Below are 20,591 nucleotides of genomic sequence, written 5' to 3' on the forward strand. Positions count from 1 at the left end.
TGTGTTTCCGGTGAACTTCCTCCCTCTCCTCACCCTCTCCTCACCCTCTCCTCACCCTCTCCTCCCTCCTCTTGCCTCCGCAGTAAGATCCAGAAGTACTCGCCCACAGAGTCGGCCAAGGTGTATGACAAAGCCGTCAACAGGAAGCCCAACATCCACTTCAACCCCCGCCAGACCATGGACTTCCTGTCCAACAACCTGGCCAACGCCACGCTCACTCACGACACCAAGAGACGGGTCGTCCGGCAGTACCTGGACGTGAGTACTGGAGAGAAGCATGGCTCTCTCTCTCCCTCTCTCTCTCTCTCTCCCTCCCTGTAGGGGGGATACCTGTGTTACCTGTAGTTGAAGGTGCTGAACAGGATGATGTGTGTTACCTGTAGTTCAAGGTGCTGATGGAGCACCTGGACCCTGACGAGGAGGAGGAGGAGGGGGAGGCGGGGGCCAGTGCCAACATCAGGATCAAAGCCATAAACGCCCTGCTGGGGGGGCCTGGGCCCCACCCACGCCACCCGCCCCCCCGCCCCCGACACCGAGGACGACGACAGCGAGGGGGACGAGAGGACACCAGGGGTGAGGGGACGCACATACACACACACACACACTCTCACACACACACACACTCACACACTCACGTACGCATGTACACAAACATACATACACATACATGCTGTGTTCCTCAAGCACCTAACGTCTCCCCCTGCCTCCCCCTCCCAGTCCTCTCGGCGGGTGAGGCGGTCAGGGGAGGCCTCTGACCCGGGCCACATGAGCAAGGCGGTGGACTCCATGGACGTGATCGCCCTGTGCTGCCCCAAGTACAAGGACCGTCCTCAGATGGCTCGCGTCCTGCAGCGCACCCCCAGCGGCTACAGCGTGCAGTGGCTGGCCGGCTCGTACTCTGGGCCCTGGGCGGAGGCCAAGAAGAGGGACGGGCGCAAGCAGGTGCCTTGGGTGGACACCATCAAGGATTCGGACATCATCTGCAAAAAGATTGCCTTGACTAGCAACCACAAACTGAGCAACAAGGTGGTTCAGAGGTTACGATCGCTCTACGCCGCACGCGACAGCGCCCTCAGCTAATGAACCCTGACCTTTCACCTCCGACGAACCCTGACCTTACCCCCCCACCCCACCTGGCCTCCTCCTCTCACTCCCTCCTCCACAGCCAAACTTCACTGGATTACCCCTCCCTCTCTCCTCTCTCTCTCTCTCTCTCTTTTTTTTTATAAACACAGAGAAAGCAAGAATATTTGACACTACATAACTTTTACATGTGTTACTCTTGCGAGGAAACAAGACTATATATTAGAGACTTCTGCTATTTGTGTTGAGTGCAGAGAACAGACCCCCCTGAGGCATTAAGGAATGCGCCGGAGAACCATGGAGAAGGAAGAAGAGATGAGATGGATGGATGGATGAAGAGAGGGATGAAGAGGAGGAGGAGAGGGAAATGTTTTTGACAACATTGTTGTAGGAGCCCTTTCGCTGTTGTACAGCAAAACCTAGTCAATTCATTTCTACTTCCACTGTATAATAGTCTAACACACCACAAACTAAAATGTTTATATCTCAGACAAAAAAAGCTGTAAAAAAAAGATAAAAAAAGAATAAAACCTTAAGTGAATGTTGGAAATTAGTCTTTTTGATGTTCTTATATTAAGTGTTTTTTGGAGTCAGAATCTCCCTGATGGTTTTCTTTAACTTAGAATACCTACTCTGAAAAAATATTTTTTATTTTTGTTTCACTTATGTTTGTCCATGCTGTACGATGGCAGAGTCTTCGGATATAATTTATTCTATTTCGAACCACGCATGCAGTATATATGGCCAACCTTGCAGGGGGATATTTTGTAAATGTAAATGTTGTTGTATTAGGTCTCCCTAGTGAAATGAGGAAAAGGGATCTTGTCCCTCAGGTGGAACAAATACTGCAATAAATTTTCTACTTCTCTTTGTCAGTTGTCTTGTGGAAGTGTTAAACTTGCTATTTCCGCACAATCAAATAGGTCATTCGTGAATGTTATTTATAAAACACGATCCATTATTTGTGGATATACGAATGAATTGAAATGGAATTAATTGGAACGTCAGGCAACTATAGGTGGAGGTTGTGATATAGTTATTTTTAGTTTTTATGATTTTATTTTCTTGTCGGCGGCGGTATCACATCTGAACAGTAGGTGGCGGTAGTGCTCCAGTAACCAGATAAGAAGAAGAAGACCTGACGTCACTTTTGCTGCTGTTTTGGCGGTAGTTTGATTTTCACCGAAGCTTCAGACGGAAGAAAAACACTTCAAATATCGTCTAGCGAGTATTTTATCATGGAGAGGTAACTATGTACTGCTTCTGAATGGTGCCGAGGTTGTTGTTGGAAACAAGCCTACAGCTTTCTAACTTCTTCATTTGATTAGAAGCCGCTTGTTGGAGATTTCAGCGCTTTGTTTTTGAAAAGCAAGCTTGCTAGCTTGCCGTTCCGCTCAGCTGTGTGATGTGTTTGAAATGTAACTCACTAGCAACCCAGTTATGAATGCTCATATTTCATAACTATAACAACTTAATATGAAGTTATTTCACAGTTTGCTTTCTGTACTTTATAGCGTGGCTATTCTACAATGTTGTTTAGACTCAGGGAGGCTGTCATCCCAAGGCAGGGAGTGTTACGTCACTGTGTGTACTGTACTCTGTTCCGCTAACACTCAACTCCATAGCTTTTCATATCTGTAGTTAATATAGTTAGACTGTTGGATACGTCGTATCCGGTACAACGTTTATCCCGGACAGCTTGGATGAGGCTCATACAGCCTATTTAAGTGCAGAAAACGAACGGAGTCATACTCGGTTCTAGACTCAGCTGTCGGTAACCGGCTCCGTGCCGTTGTCCACCCAGGTCCAGGAAGAGCTACGTGCCCAGCAGCCGGCTGTCCGAACTACCTCAGCGGGTGGCGGACAGCAACCGGATGAGCATGGCGTATGCAACCCCGCAGAGGTGAGCAGACGTTGTACCCTGTCGACCGCTGTCCTCGTTCTTCACCTTTCATGTACCGTGTCGAAGCAGTCAAATTCACCGTCACTGTTGTTGTGCGCGTTACTACGTGAAGAATCTTAACCGCGCAAGTTTGCGAATTCATACCGTGTACGCGTTCATGTCTCCCGCAGCAAGTCCTTCGGGAAGCTGAACATCCCCAAGCCTCCGTCCGTGTCCTCGGATAGAAGAACTAGCTTCTTCGGTTCCAGGTATGTTTCAAACATAACAGTGTGACATTGCCTGTAAGTAAAACATAAATAATATTTTTTTTCTATCAAATCACACTTTGTGTACAGCAGCCCTTTCTACAAGCAACATCACAGACGGCTTCACATGTGCCCTAAGAAAAGCACCCTAAACCAACCTGACCCCTCAAGGGGTATGGATATGTCATCATATTTCAGCCTGTATATATTTGTAGATACATATTTGGTGTTGTTGTGTTCAGGACCAGTGGTGCTGGCATGGCCCGTAACAGCATCTTCGGAGGAGCGGAGAAGATCAAAGATGTGAGGCCTCTTCATGACAAGACCTTCGTACAGCAGTGCATCAGACAGCTGTGTGAGGTAGGGGGTCTTCACACACACACACACACACACACACAGGTTCAACACCTCCCTCCATCCCTCGCCCAAAATACCACTTTGGATAAAAGCGTCTGCTAAATGAATCCACTGTTATTTATTCTTATTCTGATGACCCTGGTAGTTCCTGCAGGAGAAGGGCTTCCCAGGCGCCGTGACAACCAAGTCCCTCCAGTCTCCGTCCACCAAGGAGTTCCTGAAGGTGTTTGAGTTCATCTACTGCCTGCTGGACCCCACCTTTCACATGCCCTCCTCCAAGGTGGAGGAGGAAGTGCCCAGGATCCTCAAAGACCTGGGGTGAGAAGCTCCTCCCCATCCCCCTCCTCCTCCCCATCCTCCCCCTCCTCCTCCCCGTCCCCCTCCTCCTCCTCCCATCCCCCTCCTCCCCATCCCCCTCCTCCTCCCCTTCCCCCTCCTCTCAGAAATCTCTAGAGAACACACCCTTGTCCTGTAACGACCAACTCACGTCTCACCTGTGTTGCAGGTACCAGTTCGCCCTGTCCAAGAGCTCCATGTACTCAGTGGGAGCCCCCCACACCTGGCCCCAGGTGCTGGGAGCCCTGGTCTGGCTCATAGACAACGTCAAGGTAGGACACACACACCTGGCTAAAAACCTGTTCTTCTGAGGTGTTTGTGCAGCATTAGATGTAATCTTGTGGTCTGTGTGTAGATCTACTGTGCTATGGAGGAGCAGCAGGATTTGCTGTTCAGCGACTTCTCTGAGGGCAGCATGGAGATTGAAGACGGGGTGGAGTACAACAAGGTGAGGACCTGTATCCCTCCGCCTGCTAGCCCTGTATCCCTCCGCCTGCTAGCCCTGTATCCCTCCGCCTGCTAGCCCTGCATCCCTCCGCCTGCTAGCCCTGTATCCCTCCGCCTGCTAGCCCTGTATCCCTCCGCCTGCTAGCCCTGTATCCCTCCGCCTGCTAGCCCTGTATCCCTCCGCCTGCTAGCCCTGTATCCCTCCGCCTGCTAGCCCTGTATCCCTCCGCCTGCTAGCCCTGTATCCCTCCACCTGCTAGCCCTGTTTGACCTTGTTTACCACTAGGGTTAGGGTTAACACTGTCTCCTCTCTCTCCTCTCCTCCAGCTCTTCCTGGACTACTGCAGTGAGACGTACTCCATGTTCATGCAGGGAGCGGACACGTTTGATTCTGAGGATGAGGAGTTCCTCTCCAAGATGAGTAAGAGCGTTCAGATCCTGTCAATGTTTACATGCAGAGACACACCACTGAAGTGAAGTGTGGGTGTAATGTGTTTTGGTGTGTGTGTGTGTGTGTGTGTGTGTGTGTAATGTGTTTTGGTGTGTGTGTGTGTGTGCTACAGAGAAGCTGTACAACGTCGATGAGACTGTGCTGGCCAGCATGGAGGCCAGGTACAGGATGGTGACTGAAGAGGTGGACAGACTGGAGAGGGACAGCCAGGCAGTTGAGTCTCCCTCCTCTCATCCCCTCCTCTCCTCCTCCTCCTCTCATCCTCCTCTCATCCCCTCCTCTCCTCTCATCCCCTCCTCTCCTCTCATCCCCTCCTCTCCTCTCATCCCCTCCTCTCCTCTCATCCCCTCCTCTCATCCTCTCACCTCCTCTCATCCTCTCACCTCCACCTCTCCTCCCCACTTCTCACCTCCACCTCTCCTCCTCCTCTCTCATCCTCCTCTCATTCCCCCCTCCCCCCAGGACCGTCTGATGGGGAAGAGGACTGAGAAACTCAAGCTGCAGACCGACCTGCAGAAGCTGCAGAGTTACCATAGCAACCTGGAGACCTTCAAGGGCAGCCTGGAGGGCAAAGGCGGCCATGCTGGCAGAGGAGCTACAGGCAGCAGGTAGGCCCCTGCACAGGAACCCAACACACCCTAACTCTCACAGGAACCCAACACACCCTGACTGTGTGTGTGTGTGTCCAGGCCTGCAGACAGAGTCTCTGAAGCAGCAGCAGGCCAGGCTGCAGTTGGTCCTCCAGCAGCAGAAGTTCACCGCCGGCCGACATCGAGCGCATCAATCGAGAGAAGAGAGAGCTGCAGCAGAGCCTGTCGTCCCTGAGCACCACCCTGGACCAGGCCCAGCAGCAGATGTGGAGCGAGGAGATCAACCTGGCCAAGGCCAAGGAAGCGGTGAGGCGGGACGAGAGGAGAGGGAGGGAGGAGAGAGGGGAGCAGAAGGGAGGGAGGAGGGAGGGGAGGAGAAGGGAGGGAGGAGAGGAAAAGGAGTTTAGTCACATTTTTAAGCGTGCCTTACAGAGGGACCGAAGTACTGATTCTGTGTTTATCATACTTTATATCCTTCCCTGACTCCCCTTTCCTCTCTCCCTCTCCATCTCTCTCTCTCTCTCTCTCTCTCTCTCTCTCTCTCTCTCTCTCTCTCTCTCTCTCTCTCTCTCTCTCTCTCTCTCTCTCTCTCTCTCTCTCTCTCTCCCTCTCCATCTCTCTCCCCCCCCAGGCGGAGATGAAGCTAGCAGAGTACCACAAACTGGCCCGGCAGCTCAAGCTGATCCCTGCGTCGGCAGAGAACGCCTGTGGTCACGACTTCACCATCAGCCCCTGCACCGAGCAGGGCCCCTCCTCCCTGGTGCACTACAAGACCCACATCCAGGTGGGAGCAGGACCAGGCCTGGAACAGGACCTGGCCTGGAACAGGGTTACATTCTCTCTCCACACTTACAGCTGCACTGCATGGGTTTAAAGAGATGTATGTATGTGTGTGTGTGTGTGTGTGTGTTCAGAACCCCCCTGAGGAAGCTGATAATCAACGTGGAGGAGGAGTCAAGTCGTTTGACCAATAAGAAGCTCACCCTGGAGGGGGCTGTGGATCAGGTCTGTTTCTCCAACTATCTCTCCTGTTTCTCTCCTCTCTGTGTCTCTCCTGTTTCTCTCCTCTCTGTGTCTCTCCTGTTTCTCTCCTCTCTGTCTCTCCTGTTTCTCTCCTCTCTGTGTCTCTCCTGTTTCTCTCCTGTCTCTCCTGTTTCTCTCCTCTCTGTGTCTCTCCTGTTTCTCTCCTCTCTGTGTCTCTCCTGTTTCTCTCCTCTCTGTGTCTCTCCTGTTTCTCTCTCCTCTCTCTGTCTCTCTCTGTTCTCTACCCCTCACGTTATGTTATTCCTTGTGCGTGTCAGGTGAACTCTTGCATCTCAGACAAGGGCAACGACCTGAAGCAACTGAGGGAGCAGATCCGCAGACTGGACGAGAAGCTAGAGAACGACTCACAGGTACCACACACACACACACCTGTCTCTCTCACACACACACACACACCTGTCTCTCTCACCCCCACACACACCTGTCTCTCACACACACATCCATCTCTGCGCGTGTGTGTGTGTGTGTGTAGGAGCTGGCCAGGGATGAACAGAAGTGGGCAGCAGAGATGGAGTCTGTTGACAACCACAAGAAGCTGCTGGAAAAGAACATCACCCAGGGTTATGAGGAGTCTGTGGAGCAGCTCAAGGCAGCGAGGCAGCAGTCAGTACCTCACCCCTCCCTCACCACTCCTTAACCCTCTCTCTCTCTGTCTGAGAGGGCTTTTGGATGCTAGTCTCTGAGTCTTCCTGACCTGTGCTGTTCCTGACCTGTGCTGTTCCTGACCTGTGCTGTTCCTGACCTGTGCTGTCCCTGACCTGTGCTGTCCCTGACTGTTTCCTCCAGGTATCACCTAGTTCGTCAGGAGACCGATGAGCAGCGAAGGACCGTGGCCAAGAACCTGGCCAGCGTGTTCAGCACCGCCACAGACCACCTGGGCATCGTGGAGGTGCTCTAGCCCCGCCCCCCTAACACCAGCCCCGCCCCCTAACACCAGCCCCGCCCCCTAACACCAGCCCCGCCCCCTAACACCAGCCCCGCCCCCTAACACCAGCCCCGCCCCCTAACACCAGCCCCGCCCCCTAACCCTCTCCCACACAAGACCTAGCACAAGTCTTATCTGAAAATGATTTAATAACATTATAATGCTGTTAGTCCTTCTGTTACCTGGTAACAGACTACCTGACTGTTCTGCCTGTGTGTGTGTGTGTGTGTGTGTGTGTGTGAGACAGAAGTACCTGGAGGACCAGCGTAAGCGTGTGGAACGTGTGTGTAGCGAGACCCTGCAGGAGGAGGAGGAGGAGCTGCAGAACCTCCACCACATCATGGATGGCTTCCTGGACAAGGCCGCTAACATGCCAAGCTAACATGCCAAGCTAACATGCCAAGCTAACTGGCTCCATGTTGGATTCTTGTGATATAGTTTTTTACGGAAACCTTTTCCGACTCCCTGTTTTTAATACTGTTATGTACTCCTCGTGTTTATACTATTTTATGTACTCTAACATGGTCGCACACACTCGTAACACAACACTCACTCGCATTCGCACACACACTATCGCATTCACGCAATCACACACACACACGTCCTCTCACACACACACATTAAGGCAGTACACACATGTTTTGTTGACCTGTTTATTTATGGCAGCTTCCGAAGTTGTTGACCATTTGTCTGTGTGTGGTAACAAGAGATGGTTACTGTCCATGTATTGTATATATGTAGTGTGCGCTTCACGTTTATAACGATGCACAGGTGTTTAGGCGGTGTGTGTGTGAAGTGGTTTACAGTGGATTCTCACAACCAACTCTGGTTCAGTGGAGTCGCACAATATCCCACGTTTGAACTTCAAATGTACTTTTCTGGGTTCATCTTTTTCCTTTCCACACCACCTTCTCCTGACTTGTACTGTGTAACAACTTGATTAAAAACTCTGCTAAATGCTGAAATATTTCAGATAATTATTTGCCAAAACATCATCTAGATTGCAAAATGTCTCCAACTCCATGGTGGTGGTCCCGTGTTTAGTTTGTGGTTTACGTAACGGCGCCTCCTCCTAATCAACGCTACTCAACGCTACTCTCCTGGGGAACGTCTACGTCCTGGAATGTAGCAGCCGGGAGTCCCCCAGGTGAGAGGGCAGGCGTCCTGTCCTCTGGGAGTCCCCCCAGGTGAGAGGGGCAGGCGTCCTGTCCTCTGGGAGTCCCCCAGGTGAGAGGACAGGCGTCCCTGTCCTCTGGGAGTCCCCCAGGTGAGAGGGCAGGTGTCCTGTCCTCTGGGAGTCCCCCAGGTGAGAGGACAGGCGTCCTGTCCTCTGGGAGTCCCCCAGGTGAGAGGACAGGCGTCCTGTCCTCTGGGAGTCCCCCCAGGTGAGAGGGCAGGTGTCCCTGTCCTCTGGGAGTCCCCCAGGTGAGAGGGCAGGTGTCCTGTCCTCTGGGAGTCCCCCATGGTGAGAGGGCAGGCGTCCTGTCCTCTGGGAGTCCCCCAGGGTGAGAGGGCAGGTGTCCTGTCCTCTGGGAGTCCCCCAGGTGAGAGGACAGGCGTCCTGTCCTCTGGGAGTCCCCCAGGTGAGAGGGCAGGTGTCCTGTCCTCTGGGAGTCCCCCAGGTGAGAGGGCAGGTGTCCTGTCCTCTGGGAGTCCCCCAGGTGAGAGGGCAGGCGTCCTGTCCTCTGGGAGTCCCCCAGGTGAGAGGGCAGGCGTCCTGTCCTCTGGGAGTCCCCCAGGTGAGAGGGCAGGCGTCCTGTCCTCTGGGAGTCCCCCTGGTGAGAGGGCAGGTGTCCTGTCCTCTGGGAGTCCCCCAGGTGAGAGGGCAGGCGTCCTGTCCTCTGGGAGTCCCCCCAGGGTGAGAGGGTAGGCGTCCTGTCCTCTGGGAGTCCCCCAGGTGAGAGGGCAGGCGTCCTGTCCTCTGGGAGTCCCCCCTGGTGAGAGGGCAGGTGTCCTGTCCTCTGGGAGTCCCCCAGGTGAGAGGGCAGGCGTCCTGTCCTCTGGGAGTCCCCCAGGTGAGAGGGCAGGCGTCCTGTCCTCTGGGAGTCCCCCAGGTGAGAGGGCAGGCGTCCTGTCCTCTGGGAGTCCCCCTGGTGAGAGGGCAGGTGTCCTGTCCTCTGGGAGTCCCCCCAGGTGAGAGGGCAGGCGTCCTGTCCTCTGGGAGTCCCCCAGGTGAGAGGGCAGGCGTCCTGTCCTCTGGGAGTCCCCCAGGTGAGAGGGCAGGCGTCCTGTCCTCTGGGAGTCCCCCAGGTGAGAGGGGCAGGCGTCCTGTCCTCTGGGAGTCCCCCCAGGTGAGAGGGCAGGCGTCCTGTCCTCTGGGAGTCCCCCAGGTGAGAGGGCAGGCGTCCTGTCCTCTGAGAGTCCCGCAGGCGAGAGGGTAGGCGTCCTGTCCTGTGTAGCGAGGCCAGCAGCCTCCCTGGAGGCTGTTTTTGAAGCAGATACTCATAACACCCAGAATACCGTGCTTGCGTCCGGGAGAAGGTTCTGAAGTCTGCGTTGGAGCGCGGTGTGTTGGAGTTGGCCGCCATACCTGAAGGTTAGTAAACCTTTTCTTTCTTCGGGACGTGGGGGAGAGGGGGTGGTGTTAGAGGCGAGGTTGCGAACACACACACAGACAGCTTTGGCAGATGTGCTGGGGAGAGAGGAGACCAGAGAGAACGCTGGAATGAGAGGTGATGGATAACTTCCACCCTTAGCGGCAGCAGCAGTGCAGTCTTAGAGAGAGGGGGGGGGGGGGGCTCAGGAAGGAGAAAAGACAGAAAGAGGAAGAGAAGAGTAGAAAAACAAATAGGCGAGGGATTGAGGCCTCAGACGTGTGCTAATGTGTTACTAATCGTTCTGACAACATCCTCCCTCCAGCCCCACAGTTCTGGTCCTCTGACTGTCTCCTGGTTCTCCTGGTTCTGCTGCTCTCTGGACCAGCTGGGCCCAGCCAGGCTGACATCAACATGTTCCCCTGCAGCTCTCCACCCCCTCCCTCTACAACCTCCTCTTTACTCCAATCTGCCTCCTCCCTCCTCTCCTCCAGGCCACGGGTCATTAGACATGAGGACATGCAACATGAATTGTTACTTCTCTCGGTGTCCCTGCCCCCTGCAGCTAAGCCAATAACACTGCCACGGTCAGCCTGTCAAGACAACCTCATGGGGATCTCATGAGGAGAGATGGAGCAAGATGGGGAGAGAGAGCGTCAGAGATGGAGGGAGTGTGTGTGTGTGTGAGAGAACGATTTAAGATCATAGAGAAAGGGGCCGAGCATGAAGGTATGTGACAAGGAGAGGGAGAGAGAGAGGAAGAGAGATGGAGAGAGAGAGAGAGACGGAGAGAGAGGGAGAGGAAGAGAGAGGGAGAGAGATGGAGAGAGAGGGAGAGAGAGGGAGAGAGATGGAGAGAGAGGGAGAGAGAGGGAGAGAGAGGGAGAGGAAGAGAGAGAGAGACGGAGAGAGAGGGAGAGGAAGAGAGAGGGAGAGAGATGGAGAGAGATGGAGAGAGAGGGAGAGAGAGGGAGAGAGATGGAGAGAGGAGAGAGAGGGAGAGGGAGGGAGAGAGATGGAGAGAGAGGGAGAGGAAGAGAGAGAGAGGAAGAGAGACGGAGAGAGAGAGAGAGAGAGAGAGAGAGAGAGAGAGAGGAAGAGAGAGGGAGAGAGAGAGAGGAAGAGAGACGGAGAGAGAGAGACGGAGAGAGAGGGAGAGGAAGAGAGAGAGAGAGGAAGAGAGACGGAGAGAGAGAGACGGAGAGAGAGGGAGAGGAAGGGAGAGAGAGAGACGGAGAGAGAGGGAGGGAGAGAGACGGAGAGAGACGGAGAGTGAGGGAGAGAGAGGGAGGGAGGGACATGAAGAGAGAGGGAGGGGAGAGGGACAAAGAGAGAGGGAGGGAGAGAGGAAGAGAGACGGAGAGAGAGGGAGAGGGAGGGAGGGACATGAAGAGAGAGGGAGAGAGAGGAACAGAGATGGAGAGAGAGGGAGAGAGAGAGGGAGAGAGAGGGAGTGAGAGAGAGGAAGAGAGAGGGAGTGAGAGGGAGGGAGGGACATGAAGATGGACAGAGCTAGTGAGCTGTCCCCTGTCAGCCAGTATTGGGGGCTGGTGAACATGCTCCAGGGGGTACCCTGGAGTTCTGCTCCTAGACTCAACCTACCCAACCCTCCCCTCCCCTGGAATAATGTCTTCTACAGATGGAGATGATGATAAAGGAAAATATTCTCTCTCTCTCACACACACACACTTATTCCTCTATCCCCATAATCTCTCTCACACACATAAACACAATAAAAGCTGATTCTTTGCCACTTTTCTTCCCTCATCTTGTCTGCCGTGGGGGCTTAGTGAGGTCGGCCTTGCCAAGTCCTCCGACTGGGCTACCTCTGCAGAGGGTTGATGCTGCTAACTGTCTTCTCAGGGCAGGAAGAGAATGTTGTTTTGGAGTTATTTTGCTCCTTTTACACTGAAATGTGTGTATGGTGGTGTGTCATTTGTGTGTATATGTAGTGTCTGTGCTGTGTGTACACGTGTGTGTGTATGCATGTGTGTGTGTGTGTGTGGCTTTGGGTCCAATAACAAGCCGTCTCATATTTCCCCTCAGCGCCCCCCCTGCTGCTGTGCTCCATGTTCAAGATCCTGCCAAGTGTCAAATGTCTACCAGGGGTCGGAACCACCCAACAACACTCAGGTCGACTTTACAGGAGGAAACTAGCTTTTAAAGACCTGGTCGGAGGTCAGAGGTCAGTCAGAGGTCCCAAGTGAGCCCCCTCTTGGTAATCACAGCTCCTCCCCCTGACTGTCACCCTGGAAACACACACCACACATACACACCCACACATACACACCACACATACAGGAACAGCAGACAGGGTGAGGAGGGTAACAGTGTGTGTGGTGTGTGTGAGAGGAAAACCTCAGAGATCACCTGAGTCACAGTAATAATAATAATAGCATTCTGCCCAGCGCCATGACTGGGGTTCATTCATGTGGCCTGTGACCTGTGACTTCCTGGTTGCTGAGGGCTTCTGGGAGTTGTAGTATGTTCAGGGTTCACTGGTGTCAGGTCTGATTGGCTGTGATGGGGCTGGGTCTTGTGTGTGTGTGTGTGTGTGTGTTGCGCTGGACTGTGTATTAGGTTAGTTTGAGTATGGTTCACAGCGGATGGCACACTGATTTCCTTTATAAACAGCAGAGATCCTCCATAAGGCTGGACACACACACACTCTCTCTCCCAGACACACACACACCTCTCTCCCAGACACACACACACACACACTCTCTCTCTCCCAGACACACACACACCCATACTCTTTCTCCCAGACACAGACACACACTCTCTCTCCCAGAGACACACTCCATCCCTCTCCCTGTGTGCCCTTTCTCCCTGTCTCTCTCTCCCTCTCTATCAAGATCGCTTGTCATCTCTTCTTTTCTCCTTCTGTGTGTTCTAGTCCCCTGAGTTTAAGTGCACACACACACACACCACACACCACACACCACACACCCCCCTCCCCCTGTTGGTCTTGAAAGGAGAACCTCCCGTTCTTCCTCTACTCCAGGAAAACTAGTCTGCAGAGATTGGGACATGTATTTGTGTGTGTGTGTGTGTGTGTGTGTGCAGGCAGACACACAAACCACAGGGCAAGTCAGCTGTACCCTTTTTGTTTAATGTAGTGAGCAGGAGGGGGAGCTTCTGTGAGCTATTAGCCCTGACAAGCAGACCGGACTGGATGGAAAATCACTTCATCCTCCCTCTCTATCACTCTCTCTCTCTATCACTCTCTATTACTCTCTATCCCTCCATCTCTATCACTCTCTCTCTCTATCACTCTCTCTATCACTCTCTCTCTCTCTATCACTCTCTCTCTATCACTCTCTCTCTATCACTCTCTCTCTCTATCACTCTCTCTCTATCACTCTCTCTCTATCACTCTCTCTCTCTATCACTCTCTCTCTATCACTCTCTATTACTCTCTATCACTCCCTCTCTTTCTATCACTTGATCTATCTCTCTCTCACACACAGAATACACACACACTCTCTCTCTGTTTCTCTCACAAACACACACACTGACATTGATGACAATGAAATGTTTTCCATGGACTGGCATTATCATCTGGACCTGGTGAAGATTGAACCACTGCTGTCTGTGTGTGTGTGTGTGTGTGTGTGTGTGTGTGTGTGTGTGTGTGGTGCGTGTGTGTGGTGCGTGTGTGTGTGTGTGTGTGTGTGTGTGTGTGTGTGTGTGTGTGGTGCGTGTGTGTGTGTGTGTGTGTGTGCAGCAACCTTTGTGTTGAAACTCAGGTTACACTAGGCTCAGTTCAGCTGAATATTTAAACACAGCTTGGTCTCAGACACCTGCTAAACACACACACACACACACACACACACACACACACACACATCCTTCAAAAGGGAGAATCACTGGAAGTGACAGCAGGGGGAGTGAGATATCAGGCTGGGTCTGACTCATCAAGAGAGTGTGTGTGTGTGTGTGCGTGTGCGGGAGTTTAGTCTGTGTCTTCAAGGTTTGTCTGAAGGCCAGGACACCATAACCAGCCTGTCTGTCTGAAGGCCAGGAGACCATAACCAGCCTGTCTGTCTGAAGGCCAGGACACCATAACCAGCCTGTCTGTCTGAAGGCCAGGAGACCATAACCAGCCTGTCTGTCTAAAGGCCAGGACACCATAACCAGCCTGTCTGTCTGAAGGCAGCCAGCCTGTCTGAAGGCCAGGCTGTCTGTCTGAAGTCCAGCCTGTCTGTCTGAACCTCTCGCAGCCTCTGGAGCTACCCCTGGTGACCCCTGCTCTGCCCTCTGCTGTGGTCACCCCCCCTCACACACACTCACACACACACACACTCACACACTCCCCCACCCAAACACAGACACACTCAACCTTTTCTCTCTCTGTCTCAGAAGACATTCCACAGCAGTGAGACACAGTGTGTCTACATCACATGTTGGATCTCATCTAGGAACCTGCTTCTCCTTGATGTCACACACACACACACCAAAATACAGACACACACACATACTTTCTCATGCTCAATCCGCATGACCTTTTCATCATGATGAGGATCGGTTGGTGTCACCTTGTCTCACTGACTCCATCTAAGACCCACTCTTCATTCTCTTGATTAAGGACTGCACTAAAACAGTACATCAGTAAATCACAAAACTGTTAATATATCACGGTGTCCTGTGTGTTCCTACCCAGATAGCAAGAAGCAGTGTGCATCAACTGTAACACCAGAGAGTTTAGTACCTACATTTAGCATCTGTCAACCTCCTAACTGTAAACACACACACTCTTTCACACATCACACACTCTCTCTCTCACACACACACTGTCACTCACACACACCACATGCTCTCACTCACACACACGCTCTCACACACACACCCCCTCCTTGTGGATCCTGGTTAGGGTTACTTGGCGTGTTAGTGTCGTGTTGAGGTGGATCTTCTTCTTGGTTTACAAGCTCTCCTGACACCCAGACAAAAGACACACACACCTCATTAGCCTAACGATGCTGTCCCCTCTTTGTTCCCCGGCCGTAATAGCTTCCTGTCACCCAGCTGAGTCACCGTCACGACACCCTGATCTCCACGGCGATAGCAGGGTGGAGGGGGGGAGGAGGGGAAGAGCGGGGAGAGGGTGGGGGTGAGGAGACAGCTGCTTTGTGTCTCACATCGTCCACATTAGCCTGAAGAACACCCTCTCCAGTTAGATCTCTCCCTCCATCTCTTTGTCGCTGCACTCTCATACAAACACAGACAACATGACGGTAACTCGTTTAATTCAGCTCCATACAAAGTTATAAAAGTGGAATACTGTGTAAAAAAATAAAGTTGAAGTAACTTCAGTAACACAAATCGCTATAAGATATTGCTTCAAACAACAATCAACTCATCGCTCCTCAACCCTGACAAACTATCAACACCTTGTACATTGTGTTCATTTTAACCACAGGAACACTAAAAACAATCAAATCCCCCTGTCTGTAAACTGACTTCCAGGGACGAGGAGAGGAGAGGGGGAGGAGAGGAGAGGGAGAGGAGACCCCAAACATCTATTAAAGTGTTCAAACCCTGTAATCACATTTGATCCTTTGGCACCATTAAAGAAATGACTTCATAACAATAAATACCCACATAGACATTCATCTGTAATAGAAAAACAGAAAATAAATATCAATAAGTTAATACGTCATAATAATAATTAGGTCTATAAATATTATGTGTATAAAATGTGTCTAGTTTACATAGATAGCACTTGACTGCAAGTCAAGAGGTCACATGTTCTCCTGTCGCAGCAAAGAGGGGGATTCGATCCCTGGGTCGCCCCCCTCTTAGGGGGACACTTTACCCAAATCCACCCCACTTTAAAGCTTGCATCAATCCACAAGGGGAATTGAACACTGGTTCTCATGTAGAAAATCCCTGCCAGAGAGTTGGGCTCTGATCACGGAACCACCTCTGCAACGTTCTCTTTTGCCCCTGATGTCACACAGGAAGTCTTGCACATCCACAAAGGAAGTCACACGCATCCACACAGGAAGTCTTCCACATCCACACAGGAAGTCACACGCATCCACACAGGAAGTCTTCCAACTCCACAAAGGAAGTCACACGCATCCACACAGGAAGTCTTCCACATCCACAAAGGAAGTCACACGCATCCACACAGGAAGTCTTCCACATCCACACAGGAAGTCACACGCATCCACACTTCCTGGCTGAGTGTCTCTTCATGGTGTGGTAGATCAAGTTGTCGTCCAGGAAGGAGAGATCATCGTCGAACGCGATTGGCCGGCAGCAGGCGTGAGGGGCCGTGTTTTGCGGCAGCTTCCTGCTGTGTGATAGGTTGCTGAGGATCTTGTCGTAGTTTGTTTCTGAGTTGCGGCAGGGGCCGCTGCAGTACCTGAAGATCATCTCCTCGCTGGTCTGGAACCCCAGACCCAGGTCAGACACGTTCATGTGGATCTGCTTTAGAACACAGCCCCCTCCTCTCCCTCCTCTCCTCCCCCCCGCCTCCTCCCCCCCTCCTCCCTCCCTTGGGGTTCTGTCTGACCTCTCCTCCTCCTCCCCCTCTTCCTCCTCCTCCTCCCCCTCCCTCCTTCCTCTCCCTCAGCGCTCCGGGGCCAGAGGTCCTCCGGATCCTGCTGATGGTCACTCTGATGAAGTCCACCACATCCTCAAACTGGTCAGGATGAAGGTCGGCCATGTTGACTGGGGGGGAGGGAGAGGGAGGGGGAGAGGGGGGGGGGGGGGGGAGAGGAGAAAGATATGTTATGAGAGAATGAGGTATTAGCAAGTGGTGTTTATTCAGTACAATATGAGCTGTAAATGTGACCTGTCAACCCCAACACACACAACTGAGAAATGTGTTATTGTGCTTGGTCCCGGTCTTTAATATCTTACATTCTTTCGTTTCCGACATCTCCTCTCTCTCTGTTGTCTTCGTGTTTTCGTGTGTTGATGACTGAGCCGGTGAATGGTACGGCTCGACCGGGGAGTCGAGGAGACCGTCTGTGGCAGCAGCGCGCGCTCTCCTCGAGGCAGACCGACGGCGGTTTCTGGAAAGGGGGCTCGAGTGCACAATGGTCAGCAGGAACAACCCGATTGTCACGGACTCCCATACCCTCATCGTGGACTCTAGTCCAAAACCGGAACCTGCCGCCAGCCAGAGAAACTTTCGTTTAAAATCAAGAACATTGTTTTCGTGTCGGTTGCAGTATGAAGATGTAGCCTGCTTGGGGTAATTATGTTTTCTCTCACCCTCGCCTTAAATCGGATCCATGCCGACTTAGACGATGGACAACTCAACCAATACGCAAAATACAACTGTCCATAAATGTCTCTCTCACAACATCGAAACTTGGAACGAAAACCAATAGAAGAATCGTCGTTAGTCCACGCGCTCCATGGGGTGAGCGTAAAACTATAAATTAAATAGGATCTAACGCATAGGCTACGAAAATATAACATTTAAGGTCGCTTGGAAATGCCTTAAGGGAAATCCCATTCGGTGACATCCTTCTCCCTGCTCGGTTGCAAGCTACGGGTAAACGGAATCACACAGTTATCGGCGATACGCACATTACGCGTTCGGTGCGTTTGGCGTCTAGTCCATCCAGATATAATAGCGGTACGTAGAGAGCAAGGAGGGTAGGGTTTTATACCGTAGGTGGGGTCCACCGGAGGGAGTGTTGACGTTCTATAATCCGTCCTCTCTCACACCTCCGTCTCCACCCACACACCGAAGAGGAGTTCCCTCGATTCAGACAAGAATCTCAAATCGTTCACATTTTACACATGAGCGCATGTCCGAAAAGTGACTGGTGTATAATCACACATGTGGGTTCTTGTCGTGTTCGCTGATCCGGAGATGTGGCTAAAGATGTCCTGGACTGTAGAAATATGGTGTAGTGCCGTGTACGATTGAGATATAAACTTGTGAGGAGAGATACAGAAAAGAGAGATACAGAAAGAGGGGAAATTGAGAGAGGAGAGAGAGAAAGAATGGGGAAATGAGAAAGAAAGAGAGGGGGAGATGGCTAGAAACCAAGAAAAAGAGAGAGGGGAGAGAGAGAGAGAGAAGGAGAGAGAGAGGGGGAGAGAGAGAGAGAAGGGGAGAGAGAGGGAGAGAGAGAGAGAGAGAGAGAGAGAGAGAAGGAGAGAGGAAGCTTGATTGATGGGAGCAGTTTGACACAGTGCAGAACCCTAAATTCCTCCAGTGTGAGGTTCTCACCTCCAGGTTGATGTTGGACCGATCCGTGGTTCTGAGGGGAACAGGGTTCTTGTCCCTCAGCACAAACACAGATCCTGTTGCTGCACTCAGTCACGATCTCTCCTCTCAGGATCACCCAAGTTTGGCTCCTCTCCTCCTCTTCTCCTCTCCTATCCTCCTCTCCTCCTCTCCTCCTCTCCTATGGACTCTGGGAACATTCTATAGTGGGTTCATCTCAATACTTTAACAACACCTCCTTCCCCGTCCTCCTGCAGGACACAGGAAACACCTCCTCCCCCCTCCTCCTGCAGGACACAGGAAACACCTCCTCCCCCCTCCTCCTGCAGGACACAGGAAACACCTCCTCCCCCGTCCTCCTGCAGGACACAGGAAACACCTCCTCCCCCCTCCTCCTGCAGGACACAGGAAACACCTCCTCCCCCCTCCTCCTGCAGGACACAGGAAACACCTCCCTCCCCCGTCCTCCTGCTGGACACAGGAAACACCTCCTCCCCCCTCCTCCTGCAGGACACAGGAAACACCTCCTCCCCCGTCCTCCTGCAGGACACAGGAAACACCTCCTCCCCCCTCCTCCTGCAGGACACAGGAAACACCTCCTCCCCCCTCCTCCTGCAGGACACAGGAAACACCCGAGGCATCATGGTGGACATCCAGCTCCACCTGTCTGGTCGACCAGCAAAAGAACAGGCAAGGGAGGAGAGGAAGACTCTTCAGATCTGCCCCTCACATGTGGTAGGAGAACAGAAGCCTATTGAGACCCAGCCCTTCTCTCTGCAGTGCTGTGGGACTGCAGGGCATCGAGCAGAGGAAGCGCTTTCAGCTTGTTGAGACACACCCAGTCCGCCTGCAGCCCAGAGACCTTGCAGGGCTCTGAGACGAACCTCCCTAGGAAGATAGCCTACACTATTGAGAAGTGTCTCTGCCTGGCTGCACTGACGTAACCCGGGGCAAAGAGCAGAGTTCCAGGCTGGTCAGGGGACTTTGGGTGTCACTGCGTGCGTGTCAGGTGTGCTTAGGCCAGCGCAGTTAAACTGTTTACTACAGTAAACAACAGCCTGTCGACTTGTAGTTACCTATGGTACCCTTGAGGGCCATTGTGTGTCCAGGAAGAGGTGTGTGTGATGGTGTGTATGAGGGTGTGTGTGTGTGTAACAGTGACAGCAAGAGAAAAAAGACAGAGAAGGACTTTTACATGTGTGTAAACAAGAAAAACTGAGAGAGAAAGAGAGAAATGAAGAGTGTTTCTTCTGTGCCAGCAGTGCCTTGTTCACCTTAATATGAAGCTAAGATCCTCAACCCACTCAAACAGCCAGATGTGAAATACTGCTCTGGATAGAACTTGAGAGAGAGAGAGAGAGAGAGAGAGACACCTGTTTCATATCAGTTTCACAGAAACACGATAGATTATTGTCTTATCTCCACATCGAAATGGGAGGGCAGCTTCAAGCTCAACAGATAAGATTTGCAAGTGTGTGTTTCCAGGACAAACTCAGTGTACGAGCACCTACGTGAACCAGACAGAACACTGAAAGTGTTGCAAGAGTTTTCAAACGACAGAGACAGAAAAAGCAAGAGAAAATGTGAGAAAAAGAGCGACAGAGAGACAGAAAAGAGGAGAGGGGAGTCAATATTTACCGGTTGCCACATGCTCCGCCCCGTATGTTTATCTATGTTACTGGAATATCACAGAGCTGCTGTTTCACTACGGACAGCACTGACGTTTCCACTGGTTTAATGCAAAGTCCATCCGGGTTAAAGCCCTTGAGAGGACCAGTCGAGGCATGAGATGTCACCATGATCAGAGTGTGGCTCTGATAACATCCTTCATGACCAGACCATGCTGCTGCTGTGATGGAAACCTGCAGGGTGTGAGCGTGTGTGTGAGACTGTGCTAGCTGGCTATCTTTCTCAGAGCAGAAGACAGGCCAAGGGCTAGAGATAAAGACCTCTCTCTCTCTCCCCTCTCTCTCTCTCTCTCCCTCCTCTCTCTCTCTCTCTCTCTCTCTCTCTCTCTCTCTCTCTCTCTCTCTCTTTCCCTCTTTCTTCCTGACATTCTCTCTCAATATTTCTTTTTTCTCTGCCATGCTCCCTCCCTCCCTCCCTCCCTCCCTCCCTCCCCTCCCTCCCTCCCTCCCTCCCTCCCTCCCTCCCTCCCTCCCTCCCTCCCTCCCTCCCTCCCTCCCCTCCCTCCCTCTCTTTCTCTCTGTAGCCACAGACCCCAGAGCATCTCCCTAACCTGACCAGCTAACTGGGGCATGGACAGGGTCTCTATAGATCTAGTGTGCTTCATCAGTGTTCTTCATCTGGGCTGCAACAGAGGGTCCAGTCTTCTTTCAGAACCCCCCTGATCAGGCAGCTCTCCCTTTCTACCCTCTCTTTCAATCTGTCTCTCTCTCCCCCTCTCCATCTCTCTTTATTTTGTTCAATCTCTCTCTCTCTCCCTCTCTCTCAGGCTGTGGAAAACCCCGGTGCCAAA

General features: G+C 52.3%; 3 protein-coding genes across 3 annotated transcripts in view; 2 read left to right on the plus strand and 1 right to left on the minus strand.

Annotated features, from left to right (window-relative positions):
• LOC136938991 (nipped-B-like protein A) overlaps positions 1–1,955 on the plus strand; it is a 23,652-nt gene extending 21,697 nt beyond the window's left edge. The window contains 4 exon segments of the mRNA XM_067231856.1: positions 84–258; positions 384–523; positions 525–573; positions 718–1,955. Of these exon segments, the coding sequence (XP_067087957.1) occupies positions 84–258; positions 384–523; positions 525–573; positions 718–1,080 (727 nt within the window). The 3' untranslated portion in view covers positions 1,081–1,955.
• Positions 1,956–2,246: 291 nt separating this feature from the next.
• On the plus strand, positions 2,247–8,342 carry ndc80 (NDC80 kinetochore complex component). Its single transcript, XM_067231857.1, is given in 19 exon segments — positions 2,247–2,329; positions 2,888–2,986; positions 3,157–3,234; positions 3,474–3,591; positions 3,734–3,906; positions 4,094–4,196; positions 4,280–4,372; positions 4,699–4,792; positions 4,935–5,035; positions 5,285–5,392; positions 5,394–5,430; positions 5,512–5,582; positions 5,584–5,718; positions 6,044–6,200; positions 6,332–6,417; positions 6,714–6,806; positions 6,929–7,059; positions 7,243–7,345; positions 7,629–8,342. Coding segments are annotated over 19 exon segments (1,923 nt in total). The 5' UTR covers positions 2,247–2,321; the 3' UTR covers positions 7,764–8,342.
• A 7,735-nt stretch (positions 8,343–16,077) lies between these two features.
• LOC136938997 (glial cell line-derived neurotrophic factor-like) lies at positions 16,078–16,588 on the minus strand. The gene is made up of 2 exons (XM_067231861.1): positions 16,436–16,588; positions 16,078–16,395 (listed from the first exon to the last, which is right to left on the minus strand). The coding sequence occupies exons 1-2, from the start codon at positions 16,586–16,588 to the stop codon at positions 16,078–16,080; spliced, it is 471 nt and encodes a 156-aa protein (XP_067087962.1).
• Between the last annotated feature and the right edge of the window lie 4,003 nt (positions 16,589–20,591).

The sequence above is a fragment of the Osmerus mordax genome (assembly GCF_038355195.1).
Source record: "Osmerus mordax isolate fOsmMor3 chromosome 28 unlocalized genomic scaffold, fOsmMor3.pri SUPER_28_unloc_6, whole genome shotgun sequence".
In the NCBI taxonomy this organism is placed as follows: Eukaryota; Metazoa; Chordata; class Actinopteri; order Osmeriformes; family Osmeridae; genus Osmerus; species Osmerus mordax.

Coding starts and splice junctions, on each gene's coding strand:
- LOC136938997 (XM_067231861.1), bottom strand. CDS start 16,588: ATGGCCGACCTTCATCCTGACCAGTTTGAGGATGTGGTGGACTTCATC. Junction 16,396..16,435: donor GAGGGGGAGGAGGAGGAGAG/GTCAGACAGAAC, acceptor GGGGGGGAGGAG/GCGGGGGGGAGGAGAGGAGG.